Genomic DNA, 13630 nt, shown 5'->3' with positions numbered 1-13630 from the left:
TTTTTTTTTTTTTTTTTTTTTTTTTTTGGGAGAAGAGGGTCTCACCATATTGCCCAGGTAGGTCTTAAACCCCTGGGCTCAAGCGATCCTCCCACCCCTGCCTCCGTAAGTGGTGGGGGTTACAGGCATGAGCTGCTATGCCCAGCTGTGTCCTGGGCTTTTCGTTCTTGGGAGATTTTTGATTACTGACTCCATCTCCTTGCCATGTAGGTCTGGTCAGTTTTTCTGCTCTTCAGTCAGTTTTGTTGGATTGCATATTTCTAGGAACTGGTCCATTTCGTCCAGGTGGTCAATTTTATGTGTGAACAACTGTTGGAAGTTTTCCTAATTGTCCTTTTGATGTCTGCAGAATCTGTAGTGATACTGGAAATTTGATTTCTGTAACTGGAAGTTTGTGACTTCATTTTTTCATTGTTTGTTTTGCTAGAGGTTTGTCAATTTATTGATCTTTTCAAAATACCAGTTCTTAGTTTTACTGATTTTTCTCTGTTGGCTTTCTGTTTTCAATTTCATTGGGCTTTCTGCTCTTATTATTTCTTTCTTTCTGCTTACTTGTGGTTTATTTTGCTGTTTTTCTCCCTCTACATTCTTGAAATGGGAGCTGAGATTATTGATTTGAATAATTTGAATATTTTCTCCTTTTTTTGAAACAGGGTCTCACTCTCACCCAGGCTGGAGTGAGTGGTGCAGTCATATCTCACTGCAGCCTCAACCTCCTGGACTGAGGCAATCCTCTTGCTTCAGCCTCTTCAGTAGCTGGGATTACAGGTGCACACCAACACACCCGGTTAGTTTTTAAAATTTTCTGTAAGACAGACTCATGCTCTGTCACCCAGGCTGATCTCAAACTCCCAGCCTCAAGCAGTCTTCCCACCTCAGCCTCCCAAGTAGCTGGGACAATATAGGTGCATGCCACCAAGCCTGGCTGATTTTTGTATTTTTTATAGAGACAGAGTCTCACTATATTGCCCAGGTTGCTCTCAAAGTCAGCAGCTTTAGCAATCCATCCGCCTCAGCCTCCCCAAGTGCTGTGATTATAGGTGTGAGCCACGAAGCCCAGCTCCTGTGGATTTTTGTTTTTTTATTTCCCTGAAGATTTTCTCTTTGCCCTATGGATTATTTAATAAAAGGCAAAAGAGTCATGCAATCTGAAGAGAAACCAGAGTATTGCCTATGGATTGTTTAAGTGTGTTATTTAGTTTCCAAGTGTTTAGAGATTTTCCTGTTACCTTTCTTTCATTGATTTCTAGTTTGATCTGTATTGATTAAAAGCACACAGATTTAATTCTAAGCTTCTCAGAGTTTGTTTTCTGGCTGAGGATGTGGTCTGTCTTGGTGTATGTTCCGTGGGCCCTGTTGCTGGTGCTCTATGAATGTTGTCCCGTAGATCTTGCTAGTGAAAGGTGTTTTTGAGTTCTTCCATATCCTTGACAGCGTTCAGTCTAGTTTTCGTTGTTGAGAGAGGTGTTGAAGTCTCTAACTGTGATTGTGGATTTTTCTGTTTCTCTTTTCATAGCTATCAGTTACTGCTTCGTGTATTTTATAGCTTTTTTGTTTGGTGCATATACATTAGAATTGTTGTGCGTTCTTTTCGTTGTTGTTTATTTAGAGACTGGGTCTCCCTTTGTTGCCCAGGCTGGAGCTCAGCGGCACACTCAGAGTTCACTGCAACCTCAAACTCCTGAGTAGCCAGGACTGCAGGCATGTATAATGTTTCTCTCTGTCTCTGATGATTTTCTTCCCTTTGAAGTCATTTTTTTCTGATGTTAGTATAGCCACTCCTGTTTTCTTTGAGTCAAGTTTTCATGATATGTTTTTTTTTTTCTCTTTTTACTTTAAATTTACCTATGTGTCATATTTGAAGTGACTTTCTTGTAGACAGCAGATAGGTCAATCATGTTTTAAAGTTCACTGTGCCAATCTCTTTTAGTTGATATATTTAGGACGTTTACATTTAATGTGGTTATTGCTGTATTAGGGCTTAAGTGTATCATTTGACGTCCTTTGTTTTCTATTAGTTCATTTTCCCTCTGGGTTTCCCCCCTGCCTTCCTATGGGTTACTTGACCACTTTTTGGAATTTTTATTTGATTTACTTATAGTGTTTTTCAGTATAGATCTTTATGCAGTAGTCTCCCCTTCTCCATGGGGGTTACATTCTAAGATATGGATACCTGAACCCATGGGTAGCATGGAACCCGATGGTTGTCATTTGGAACTTGTTTCTGTTGGGTCTCCCACCCACAAATTGAATGCCTTTTTAAGTCTTAACTAAACATTTATCACACACTGTTGTCCTAACTTTTGCCGTTTGTGATATGACAGCAAAACTAGCATGAATTTCTTTTTCTTCACTATTTCATGGATAGAAGATTCATTCTTACTATAGATCTCAGCAACCTTAGAATATTATTATTATTATTATTATTATTTTGAGACCAAGTCTTGCTCTGTCACACAGGCTGGAGTGCAGTGGTGCAGTCTGCCCACTGCAACCTTTGCTTTCCTGGTTTAAGTGATTCTCCTGCCTCAGCCTCCCACATAGCTGGGATTACAGGCACCCACCATGATTCCCGGCTGATTTTTGTATTTCAGTAGAGACAGGGTTTTGCCATGTTGGCCAGGCTGGTCTCGAACTCCTCACCTCAAGTGATCTGCCCTCCTCAGCTTCCCAAAGTGCAGGGATTACAGGTGTGAGCCACCATGCCCAGTCTATTTTTTTTCTTTTTTAAGCCGAGAACTTTCACCTTTTCCCCTAAAGGAAGCATTTCAGAGCTTCTCTTATCCAAATTGTTAGCATCACTACTGTTGCACTTTGGGGTCGTTTTTTATTAAAATGAGGGTTACTTGGACCCAAGTGCCGCAGTACCGCAAGAGTCTGCCTGGCGAGTGAGACAGCTAATATGTGACTAATGGGCAGGTAGTGTATACAGTGTGGAAAAAGGAATGGTTCCTGTCCTGGCCAGGACAGGGTGTGACAGTGCAAGATTTCATCACACTGCTCAGAATGGCATGCATTTAAAACTTTATGACGCCTGTAATCCCAGCACTTTGGGAGGCCAAGGTGAGTGGATCACCTGAGGTCAGAAGTTCAAGACCAGCCTGGTCAACATGGTGAAACGCCATCTCTACTAACAAAAAGTAGCTGGCCATGGTGGTAGGCACCTGAAATCGCAGCTACATGGGAGGCTGAGGCAGGAGAATCACTTGAACCCCGGAGGTGGAGGTTGTAGTGAGCTGAGATCATGCCACTACACTCCAGCCTGGGCAACAAGAGTGAAACTCCATCTCAAAAATAAAAATTATCAATTGTTTATTTTTGGAATTTTCCATTTAATATTTTTGGACCACAGTTGACTGAAGGTAATTGAAACTTCAGAGAGTGAAACAGTGGAAAAAGGAGGACCACCATGTAGCTTTTTTAGTGATTACCCTGGGTATTATTTTATATTTGCGTGACTGATCAACGTCTACTGGTGGTAGCATTTTACCAGTTTGAGTGAAGTGAGGAAAGACTGCCCTCCCTCATGTCCCTTAACCGCCCCCTTTTATAACTGTCTGGAATACTTCCTCTACACAAGTTAGAGCCGCAACAAACGTGGTTACAGTTTTTACTTTAACCGTCAAACATGATGTAGAAAACTCAAGAATTGAGATGGAAAGTCTGGACTGTTTGTCCGTATTTTTGCTTGTCTTGTTCTTTATTCCTTCCTGTTGTTCCAAGGGTTTTTCTTTTGTTTCCTTTTTGTTTGGAGAACTTGAACCATTTTTTAGGGTAGAATCAAGACATTTTCTTAGGAAGAAAACAATTAGGGGTGACAAATTGTTTTCGTCATAAGAAAATGTCTTGATTTCCCCTTTATTCCAGAAGTATAAGTCACTGAGTATGGGATTCTGTGTTGACAGTTCTTTCCGTTCAGCTTGAAAAATAGTATGCCTCTTCCTTATGTCCTCCATGGCGTCTCGTTAGAAATCCACTGTTTGAATTTTCCCCCCATAGGTAATATGCAGGGTGCAGTGACTCATGCCTATAATTCCAACACTTTGGGAGACCCAGGTGGGCGAATTGCTTGAGCCCAAGAGTTTGAGACTAACCTGGGCAGCATGGCAAAGCCCATCTCTTTAAAAAAAACAAAAAAACAAAAATTAGCCAAACATGGTGGCATGCGCCCGTGGTCCCAGCTACTCCTCAGGTGGCTGAGTCGGGAGGATGGCTTGAGCCCTGGAGGTCCAGGCGGCAGTGAGCTGTGACCGCACCACTAGGCAATAGAGTGAGACTCTGTCTCAAAAAAACAAAATGTAGTTTCTCTCTGGAGGATTATTTCTTTATCTTTAACTTTTGCTAGTCTGACTATCACGTATTCTGGGGTAGATTCCCTTTTTTTTTTTTTTTTTTGAGACAGAGTCTTGCTGTGTTGCCCAGGCGCCCAGGCTGGAGTGCGCTGGCCTGATCTCAGCTCACTGCAACCTCCGTCTCCTGGGTTCAAGCAATTCTCCTGCCTCAGCCTCCCGAGTAGCTGGGATTACAGGCATCTGCCACCATGCTTAACTAATTTTTTGTATTTTTAGTAGAGACGGAGTTTCATTGTGTTAGCCAGGATGGTCTCGATCTCCTGACCTTGTGATCCGCCCACCTCAGCCTCCCAAAGTGCTGGGATTATAGGCATGAGCCACCGTGCCTGAACTCTCGGGTAGATTTCTTTGGTCTGTCCTGTTTGAGGCTTCTTGAATCTATAGGCTTATGTGTTTTACCAAATTGGTAAACTTTTTATTATTTCTTTGAGCTCTTTTTACTTTGCATCTGAATCTCCAGTTACATGAATGTTAGGTCTTTTGTTGTGGTCCCAAGGTCCCCAAGGCTCTGTTCATTTTTTAAACCTTGTTTTCTTCCTCTTGTTCAGATGGGTTAATTTCTGTTATTCTGTCTTCCAGTCCTCTGTCTCATCCGTTCAGCTGTTGAGCCATACACTGAGTTTCTTATTTCAGTTACTATATTTTTTAGTTGTAAAATTTTCATTTGGTTCTACTGTATCTTTTTCTCTGTTGTGCTTTCTGTTGCTTTTGTTTCAAGCTTGTTTGTATTAGGACTAGAAGTGCCTTTGTGATGCTGCTCTGGCGTCTTTATGAAATAATTCTGATACCCTGCCTCTCAGCATTGGCGCGTGCTGCTCTCTCTCCTCATTGAGCTTCAGGTCTCCCTTGTTCTTAGTGTGAGCGTCACTTTCTGTTGAAGCTTAGTTGTGCTGGCTGTTTCTGGGTGGAGTTGCTGCCTCCTTCTTGCCAGCTGGGAGTAGAAACCCATTTCCCTGAACTTGGCCTCACTGACGCTGTGTAGGGTGGCATGGAAAACAGGCCTTCCATGAAGCCTCCCTCCTGGATAGGGGGAAGGAGCTCCACAATATTCCTCCCACATGGCCTCCATGGACTCTGCTGGTGGGATGGGGGAGAGGTGAATGTCCTGGCTTTTCACCATCCTGGCAAGGAGGGGAAGGGCCTGGGATGCAGGCTGGAATAGGGTGGTGGTTGTCCGAGAGCTCTGTCGTGCTGGGCTGCCCTTCGTCTGTACCTATTGGCATTTCTGTGCTGCTTTGACTCCAAGTCTTAGATGGGGACAGGAAGCAGCTCAAGGGAGCCCAGCACCAGCCGTGCCTGGATCCAAGCCGTCAGCACCTTCTCTGCAGTCCAGAGCTGGCTTGCGTTTGTCATGGTAGCACTGAGCCGGAAGTACAGGGACGGCACTTTGGGTCTGTCTTCCCAGCAATGCAAGTTCCTTCTTTTTTTTTTTGAGATAGAATCATATGTTTTATTTAACCCAACCTATCAAAAATTTCAACATGTAATCAAGGTTAAAAAAGAGTACACCCGGGCAGATGAGGTGGAGTCTCTGTCGCCAGGCTGGAGTGCAGTGGTGCAGTCCCAGCTCACTGCAACCTCTACCTTCTGGGTTCAAGCAGTTCTCCCTCCTCAGCCTCCAGAGTAGCTGGGATTACAAGCATGTGCCACCATGCCCAGCTAATTTTGTATTTTTAGTAGAGATGGGGTTTCACCAAGTTGGCCAGGCTGGTCTCGAACTCCTGGCCTCCCAAAGTGCTGGAATTACAGGTGTGAGCCACTGTGCCCAGCCTACTTCTTTCTAATAGCAGTTTTGGCTTATTTTCCCCCAGAAACTGATCGGTTTTACTAAGGCTTCCAACGTATTGGTGCATGTTGGTGTGTCTGCAGCATCCTTTGTTGCGTCTAGAGGTTTTTTCATCTGTATTTAATTTGCGTTTTCTCACGTGTTTCTGGGAACAGTCTTGCCAGGGGCATGACTATCTTATTGCTCTTTTCAGACAACCAGCGTTTGGTGTTTGCCAGTATTCTTTACTGCTTGTTTCTTTCTTTCTCGTTGACTTCTGTTCTTTGTTATTCCCTCCTTGCTTTTGGTCTTCCCTGGGCTCCTTTCCTGCTTCCTGCCTTCTGCTCTGGGGACTGTTGGGAACAAAATGATTGGATTTTGAAATAGGAGAAAGACCTGAGATTTGGGAGGGGCCAGGGTGGAATCAGATGGTTTGGATCTTCTGTGTGCCTGCCAGTTTCCTTTTTTTCTTTTCTTTTCTTTCTTTTTTTTTTTTTTTTTAATGGAGTCTTGCTCTGTCCCTCAGGCTGGAGTGCAGCGGTGCAATCTCGGCTCCCTGCAGCCTCCGCCTCCCGGGTTCAAGCAATTCTTCGGCCTCAGCCTCCTGAGTAGCTGGGACTATAGGCACACGCCACTACGCCTGGGCTAAATTTTTGTTTGTATTTAGTAGAGATGGGGTTTCACCGTGTTGCCAGGCGAACTCCTGAGCTCAGGCAATCTGCCCACCTCAGCCTCCCAAAGTGTTAGATTACAGGCATGAGCCACTGCGCCTGGCCTGATTTTCTAATATTAAACCAACCTTGCATTCCTGAGATAAACCCAACTTGGTCCTTTATATGTTAGTGTTTTTACACATTGCAAGACTCTGTTTATAATTTATGTAGAACTTTTGCATTCTTTTCATGAGTGATAATTGGCCTAAATGTTCTTTTCTCATATAGTCCTGGTCAGATTTGGTTTCAAGATTATTCTGGCTCCATAAGCTGAGGAGTGTTCTTTGTTTTTCTATACTGTGGATTTGTTCATGGAAGACTGGAGTTGTACATCTGGAGTATTTGGTAGAACGACAAGTAAAACCCTTTAGGTTGGAGCTTTATTTTTTAACTGCTGATTCCAGTTTCTTCATGGTTATAGAAATACTTGGATTTATTTTTCTTCTTGTCAGTTTTTCTAGAATTTGTCAATTAACTAGTGTTTTTAAATGTACTGGCATGATGCTTGTCATCACAGCATGTGGTGTCCTTCATCATACGCAGCACCTTTAGTTACACACTTGGCATTCCCAACATTGTTTACATCTTCCGTCTCTGTATTTCCTGATTAATCCTATTGGACACATTCATTACTGTTTTCAAAGAACTTGGTTTTAATTCTTGTTTTATTTTTCTTTCCCTCTGCTTTGAGTTCATTTGCTGTTTTCCCCCTACCTTTTAAGGTAGGTCTTCTGTTGTGATACAAGCATTTAAGGCTGTGCGTTTTCCTCGAAGCCCTGCTTTAGCTGTTTCACAGATGGCGATACATTTCCAGATCTTTGGAGGGTTTTCTGGGGGTTTTGCTTGGCTTGTTTGGGTTTTCCATTAGTGAACATTGAAGACTAAACATGAGATGAAGGTCTCAGGCCTTTTGAAATTTAAGATTCACTTCATGTCCGGTGTTTTCTTGTATATTTTCTTCTATCATTTTACTTTCTTCATAGCTCCTAGGTAATTTCAAAAAGTTACTTTATTTTTAGAGACAGAGTCTCACTCTGTTGCCTAGGCTGAATTGCAATGGTGCAGTCTTGGCTCACTGCAACCTCTACCACCCGGGTTCAAGTGAGTCTTTGCGTCAGCCTCCCAAGTAGCTGGGACTGCAGGTGTGTGCCACCATGCCCAGCTAATTATTGTGTTTTTAGGAGAGGCAGTTTAACCATGTTGGCCAGGCTGGTCTTGAACTCCTGACCTCAAGCGATCAACCTGCCTTGCGCTCCCAAAGTGCTGGGATTACAGGTGTGAGTCACTGTGCTGGGCCTGGAAAGTTCTTTTTGATCCTAGGTATTTGGTTATGTTCTGCAGAAGGGTTAGTTAAGTGCTGGGATGACGGGTGTGAGTCGCTGTTCTGGGCCTGGACAGTTCTTTTTGGTCCTGGGTATTTGGTTGTGTTCTGCAGGAGGGTTAGTTCTGACCGGCACTGTCCAATACAAACGTGTGAGTCATATGTGAATTTCAACTTTTCTAGTAGCCACCTGTAAAAGGTTAAAAAAGAATACACCAGAGCAGATGGAATCATATGTTTTATTTAACCCAACCTATCAAAAATTTCAACATGTACTCAAGGAAAAAGAAATGTGTATTTTACATTCTTTTGTTTCGCTCCCTCAGCGCCGGCACGTGGTTCTCACCAACACCCACACCTCGGCTCACACTGGCCGTGTGGCTGGTCCCTCTGGCCCCTCAGCACACCCACACCTCGGCTCACACTGGCCGTGTGGCCGCTGCCCTCTGGCCCCTCAGCACACCCGCACCTCGGCTCACACTGGCCGTGTGGCCGCTGCCCTCTGGCCCCTCAGCACACCCGCACCTCGGCTCACACTGGCTGTGTAGCCAGTCCCTCTAGCCACTCAGCTGGCACTCCACATCCAATGTTGCCACCAGCCAGTGTTGGAGCCGTGGCTGCATCTGATAAAATGGACCCGCATGCCCCAGGCTCCTCCCAGCGCCACTTGTGATGCCTGTGCTGGGGGCAGGGCTTTCCTTGTCAGGTACAGCCACCGCCCCCGCCCCCCAGGAGGCCTCGCCCTCAGGTCCCTGCAGGACCCAGTGTCTCTCAAGCCACAGGCTCCTGAGCAGCCCATGGGTCTCGGGGTCCCACAGCACTGCCAGGCCCTGGGTAGAGGGGCTTGGACTCTGTGTAGCAGGAACGAGTAAGGGTGTGGACACTGGCCTGAGCCTGGCTTCCACCTGGGGACGCGGTGGGGGCCATACCACAGGAGCCAGGGAAGGCATGGGGTGCAGTGGGGCCCGGCTCTGAGGAGGTGCTCACGGCCAGCCCCAGGTACAGGAGCAGCACCTAAGATCACAGATTCTTGGGTCAGGGGCCCAGCAAGCAGGGGCCATGTGGCTGGGAGGACATGGGTTCAAGGCTGTGGCACCCCACGAGCTGGAAGCACTCCAGCCACTCCAGTGCTGTGGCAGGTTTGAGCCACTCTTGGTGGGTCAGGCAGGGAGCTAGTCACAGTTTGCACTGGTTCCATGAAGAGCAGTTTGGGTGCCCCATGCAGTGGGCTCTGCAGGGCGGCGGGGAGGGAATACCCTCCCTGAAAGGCCTTGGGCACGAGGTGGGCAGGCAGCTGGGCTGCAGAGCAAAGGCCAGGAGTGGTGGGCAGAGGAAGGGCAGGCTGGGCACGCTGCTCCCTGAGCTGAGCTCAGCCACTGGAGCCTTGGGCAGCCTCTTCGTGTTTCCCTGTGGGCTTGGAAGGAGAGCTGGGGCCACGTTGCTGCCCAGAGCACCTGCTGGCTGGCACGCCCCCCACCCCTTGGGTATAATTAGCGCTTGACAGGTGCTAGGGATCGCGTGCCCAGCCCAGCCCTGACCCAGTGCGGCCTGGCCTCGGCTGACCCGCCCCCCTCCCCTGACCCAGCTCAGGCCCCCCACCCCCCCCCATCTCTAGCCACACCCACCTTCCCGGGCTCCCTCTGGGCTGCCTGGATGGGCGGGCCAGGGTCTGGCAGAGGTAGCGGACAGAGTCTTGAGCCATGGCCTGGCCGAAGGCTCTGGGAGTCCCCAGGCTGGCCCCGCCCTACCATGCTCTGTCTGTGCCCAGGGCCTCTTACAGGTGGGCGAGGGCCCACGTGGAGCCTCTCTGGCCTGGTGGCCTCAACCTTCCAAAAGGAAACCTTTGGCCCTAAGACTTGGGCAGAGCCTGTGGGGCCTGTGGGCGCTCAGGGGGCTGGCCTGGCCCTCCTTGCTCTTCCCGTGCAGGGCCACAGCCTCCAGCCAGCCCACCTAGCTGCCCCCCTTCTCTCTGCAGTGCAAGAAGAAACACACACTGGTGTGCCCCGACTTCGCCCGCAGGGGGTCGTGTCCCCGGGGCACCCAGTGCCAGTTGCTCCACCGCAGCCAGAAACGCCACAGCCGGCGGGCAGCCACGTCCCCCGCCCCAGGACCCAGCGACCCTGCTGCCAGGAGCAGAGCCTCGGCCAGCCACGGGCCCAGGTGATGGGGCAGTGGGCACTGTATATGTGAGCCTGGGTGGCCCCTCCCTGTCTGGGGAGATGCTCAGGGCCCTCTGGGTGAGTCCCCCTGCCCCCAATTCCAGCTCTTCAGGCTTCAGATCTAGAAAGGAATCCCAAACCAAGCCCCACCTCCAGAGCTACCCCTACCCGAGTTCCAAGTCTAGACAGAGCCAATGGCATCCCTCGCCCATGGAGGAAAGTGGGGCTTCACAGAGACCTACTCACTGGGAGAGGGTGGGAGGTGCAGCTCCTGGAGGAGTCTGGGGCTCCCTCGTCCAGCCCCCATGCAGACCAAGAAGCCAAGGCCCTGGAGGTGAAGGGCAGGCTTGGTCTGGAGCCGGGGCCTTCCCCACACCTGACCTGTCCTTGTGGCCAAGGGCCAGGCTTGACCTGTGCCTCCAGCTCTGCCCTGAGTTCGAGGGGGCCACAGAGGCAGGAAGCAGCTGAGAGCATGAGTGGCCTGTCGCTGGGACCCCTGCCCATCACCCCTCCTCACACGTCTTCCCCTTCCTTCCCTGCAGGAAGCCCTTGGCAGCCCAGCGCCCCACCAGGCAGACGCCCAGCTCTTCTGCCCTCACTGGGACTGCCCTGGCTGCGCCTCCCCACTCCCCAGGGGTGTCGGCCTCTCCCTCATCCTCCAAGGCTTCCTCCTCCTCTTCTCCTTCCTCCTCTTCCTCCTCCCCCTCCTCCCTGTCCCCTGTCAATTCCTTGGACCAGGAGGCCCCGTCTGTCCAGGAGGCCGCCTCAGCGGTGGCGCGCTCCAGCAGGCTCTGCAAGCTGCCTTCTTTCATCTCCCTGCAGTCCTCGCCGAGCCCAGGAGGCCAGCCCAGGGCCCGGGCCCCCAGGGCCCCCCTGACCAAGGACTCAGGTAGGCAGCATGGCCTGGCTCGGGCACAGGGGAGTTTTAAATGCCCATCTCAGACCACCACGTCAGAATCTCCAGGTGGAGCCTGGGTGAGTCCTGAGGGCGCCAGGTGTGCACCTGCCAGCCCGGGGGGCGGGGCCGGCCGAGGGCGAGTGTGGCAGTGGCCGCTGCGCAGTCGGCCCCAGCTGAGGGCTGATTTAATTAGAAAGCACCCATTTCTGTTAATTTGTTCTGGAAGATCACGGCGCGCTCCTGGAGAGAACAGATGTTCCCTCTCCCCCAGTGAGCATTTGGGGCTTGGTAAATGGCTCCACTCAGCCTTGTTTAGGAGAGAAAAGAGGATTTTATGGCTGCAAACGACCCTTTCTGTAAACATTTTACAGCTCTCCGCGCGTTTGAGTGACGATAAACCCCACGCAGCTCGGCGGGCTGCAAATTTGCGACCATACGGCTATCATTTTATTGTCATATTTCACGGTCGTAACGTTAATGGAAGATGCTTGCTGCAGCCTTCTCCAGCAGCTCCGCTGAGCACGCTCAAACGCCTGCCTCGGAGGGGCTGCCTCCTGCTCACAGCCTCCACGTTGGGCATGGAGTGTGGCCAGACCCCGCCCCACGAGACCTGGGCACCCGCTCCCTCCATCTGGGTGGGCCTCCCTGGGGTGGGGGAGCAGATAGGCCCCCAGGCAGCCACCTCTTCTATTTTTTTTAAAGATCAGGAACTCGGCAGCCAATTCCAGAGCCAGCAGAGGTGGGCAGGGTGCTGAGGGGTCCCATGTGCAGCTTGGGCGGGCCCCTCAAAAGGCTGCCGTGGCCGGGCACTCAGGCAGGTGGAGGTGCCTGGGACGGTTTCTGGGTAGGAAGCTGGGCTGCAGTGCTGGCGCCGCCGCAGGGGCAGGCTGACAGGTCAGAGCCGGGTAGTCTGCTGCCTGGGCCCACAGCTGTGTGCAGGCAAGTGGGCTCATCTGCCCTGAAGAGGGTCACCGGGGCAGGGCCAGTCCTGGGGCAGCTACACGGAGCGTCTGTGTTCAGTGGGCCGCCGTGGTGCCTGTGGGGTGGTCTGGGGATCTGGGGAGGGAGGAGAGGCGCCAGCACCTAGTGAGTGAGCACTCACGGGGCAGGAGCCCCGAGGTCCCCCACTGTGGGAACTGCTCCCTCCCACACCGCCTGCCTCCAGGCCCTGCCCGCCTCACCCTGGGGCCTCTGTCCTGCCCTGCCCGTCCTGCCACAGCTTGTGTGCACCCTGGCTTTCCACGTGGAAGGTGCAGCATGGCCGCCTCACGGGCCTGGCAGCCTCACTGCAGGTGTGAGTGTGTGGGGTTGCCCGGTGCTGTGTGTGCTGGGACTGACGGCTTAACCTGCAGACCTTGTGACTAGGACCACTGCCCCTGCCAGGAAGACCCTTGGATTGCAGGCAGAAGCCTCAGTCGACCCCATAGACTGAGGCTGCACCATGGTTGGGCAGGCACAGTGGCTCACCAGGACCCGTTCGCAGCGGGGGCGGGAGCTGAGGCCTGAGGCCTGTGTGCTCTTCTCTCTCAGACTCAGACCCTGCTGTGTTAGCCCCAGACCAGGGGCATTGCAGACTGGGGAGGGTCTTCTAGGGCTTTCCTGGCACCTGACTTTTGTCCTCTTGCACAGGGAAGCCTCTGCACATCAAACCACGTTTGTGAGGACCCCAGGAACCGGCCTGCACCTACCTCAGACCCCCGTCCTTGGAGAGGAAAGAGGCTGTGTCTGCCACTTTGCCCCAGAGGAGGGCCGCCCATCACCACGCCCCACCTGGGGCCACAGGGACACTGTTCTGCCTGCCTGGAAACTTCCATGACCAGTGTGTGCCCAGGGCCTGGCCCCTGTCCCCACCCATCGCCCTCCAGGGTGCCAGGCAGGGGTGGCCTCCAGGCCTGTTCCCCACAGCCATTGGCAGCAGTGGCCCTGCAGCCCCCCAGCCCTCTCCACCCAGGTCTTGAGCCCAGTGAAGAGGCCACTGGCCAGGCCTCCCAGGCAGGTGTTTTATGTTCAGCAATAAAGGTTCTGTCCATAACTGGCTGGCTTGTCCTGACTGCTGCCACACCACCACCAGGTGGTTGGCACCGCCCCTCTGGGCAGGAGCATGGGGCCCCTTACCTGCCTCCCAGGATAGTTCAGAGGTCAGAAGGAGCTTCTCCCCAGGCCTGAGCCAGTGCCATCTGGGATGGGGAAGGCCTGGGGGGCACTCTGGGGACCTGGGTGCAAAAGGCTGGGGCCATGGTGAGTGGGGCAGCTCGGCTGGCTCCCAGCTCCCCCGCCCTGCACAGGTGCCCGTGCTGGAGGGGCCTGGCCAGGAGGCCTGGCTGATGTTGTGTCAGGGACCCTGGATTGGGAGAGGCAAGGCCTGGAGGGGCACAGGCTCCTCTGGGGATCTGCTCCCACTTCCCTCACTGCCGGAGAAGTA

The 13630-nt window shown here is 51.4% G+C and overlaps 1 protein-coding gene and 1 long non-coding RNA gene across 5 annotated transcripts in view; one reads left to right on the top strand and one right to left on the bottom strand.

Moving 5' to 3' along the window:
- Window positions 1–12839, bottom strand: part of LOC116534592 — a 23954-nt gene extending 11115 nt beyond the window's left edge. The window contains exon 1 of the long non-coding RNA XR_004261786.1: window positions 12747–12839. This is a non-coding gene — a long non-coding RNA (uncharacterized LOC116534592). The remainder of the gene's footprint in view (window positions 1–12746) is intronic.
- ZC3H3 (zinc finger CCCH-type containing 3) overlaps window positions 1–13389 on the top strand; it is a 92036-nt gene extending 78647 nt beyond the window's left edge. For 2 of the 4 annotated variants that reach the window (XM_032255052.1, XM_032255061.1), the window contains exons 10-12: window positions 10127–10311; window positions 10853–11199; window positions 12838–13236. In XM_032255052.1, the coding sequence (XP_032110943.1) occupies window positions 10127–10311; window positions 10853–11199; window positions 12838–13024 (719 nt within the window). In that variant the 3' untranslated portion in view covers window positions 13025–13236. Of the gene's footprint in view, window positions 1–10126; window positions 10312–10852; window positions 11200–12837 lie in introns of all 4 variants that reach the window. The other 2 variants (XM_032255069.1, XM_032255080.1) reach the window with 2 other exon arrangements.
- Window positions 13390–13630: the final 241 nt, after the last annotated feature.

This window comes from Sapajus apella, unplaced genomic scaffold, assembly GCF_009761245.1.
Source record: "Sapajus apella isolate SASKATOON/1434 unplaced genomic scaffold, GSC_monkey_1.0 scaffold3, whole genome shotgun sequence".
In the NCBI taxonomy this organism is placed as follows: domain Eukaryota; kingdom Metazoa; phylum Chordata; class Mammalia; order Primates; family Cebidae; genus Sapajus; species Sapajus apella.
The sequence above is the reverse complement of the archived record's forward strand: the minus strand, read 5'-3'. Positions and strand labels throughout refer to the sequence as shown.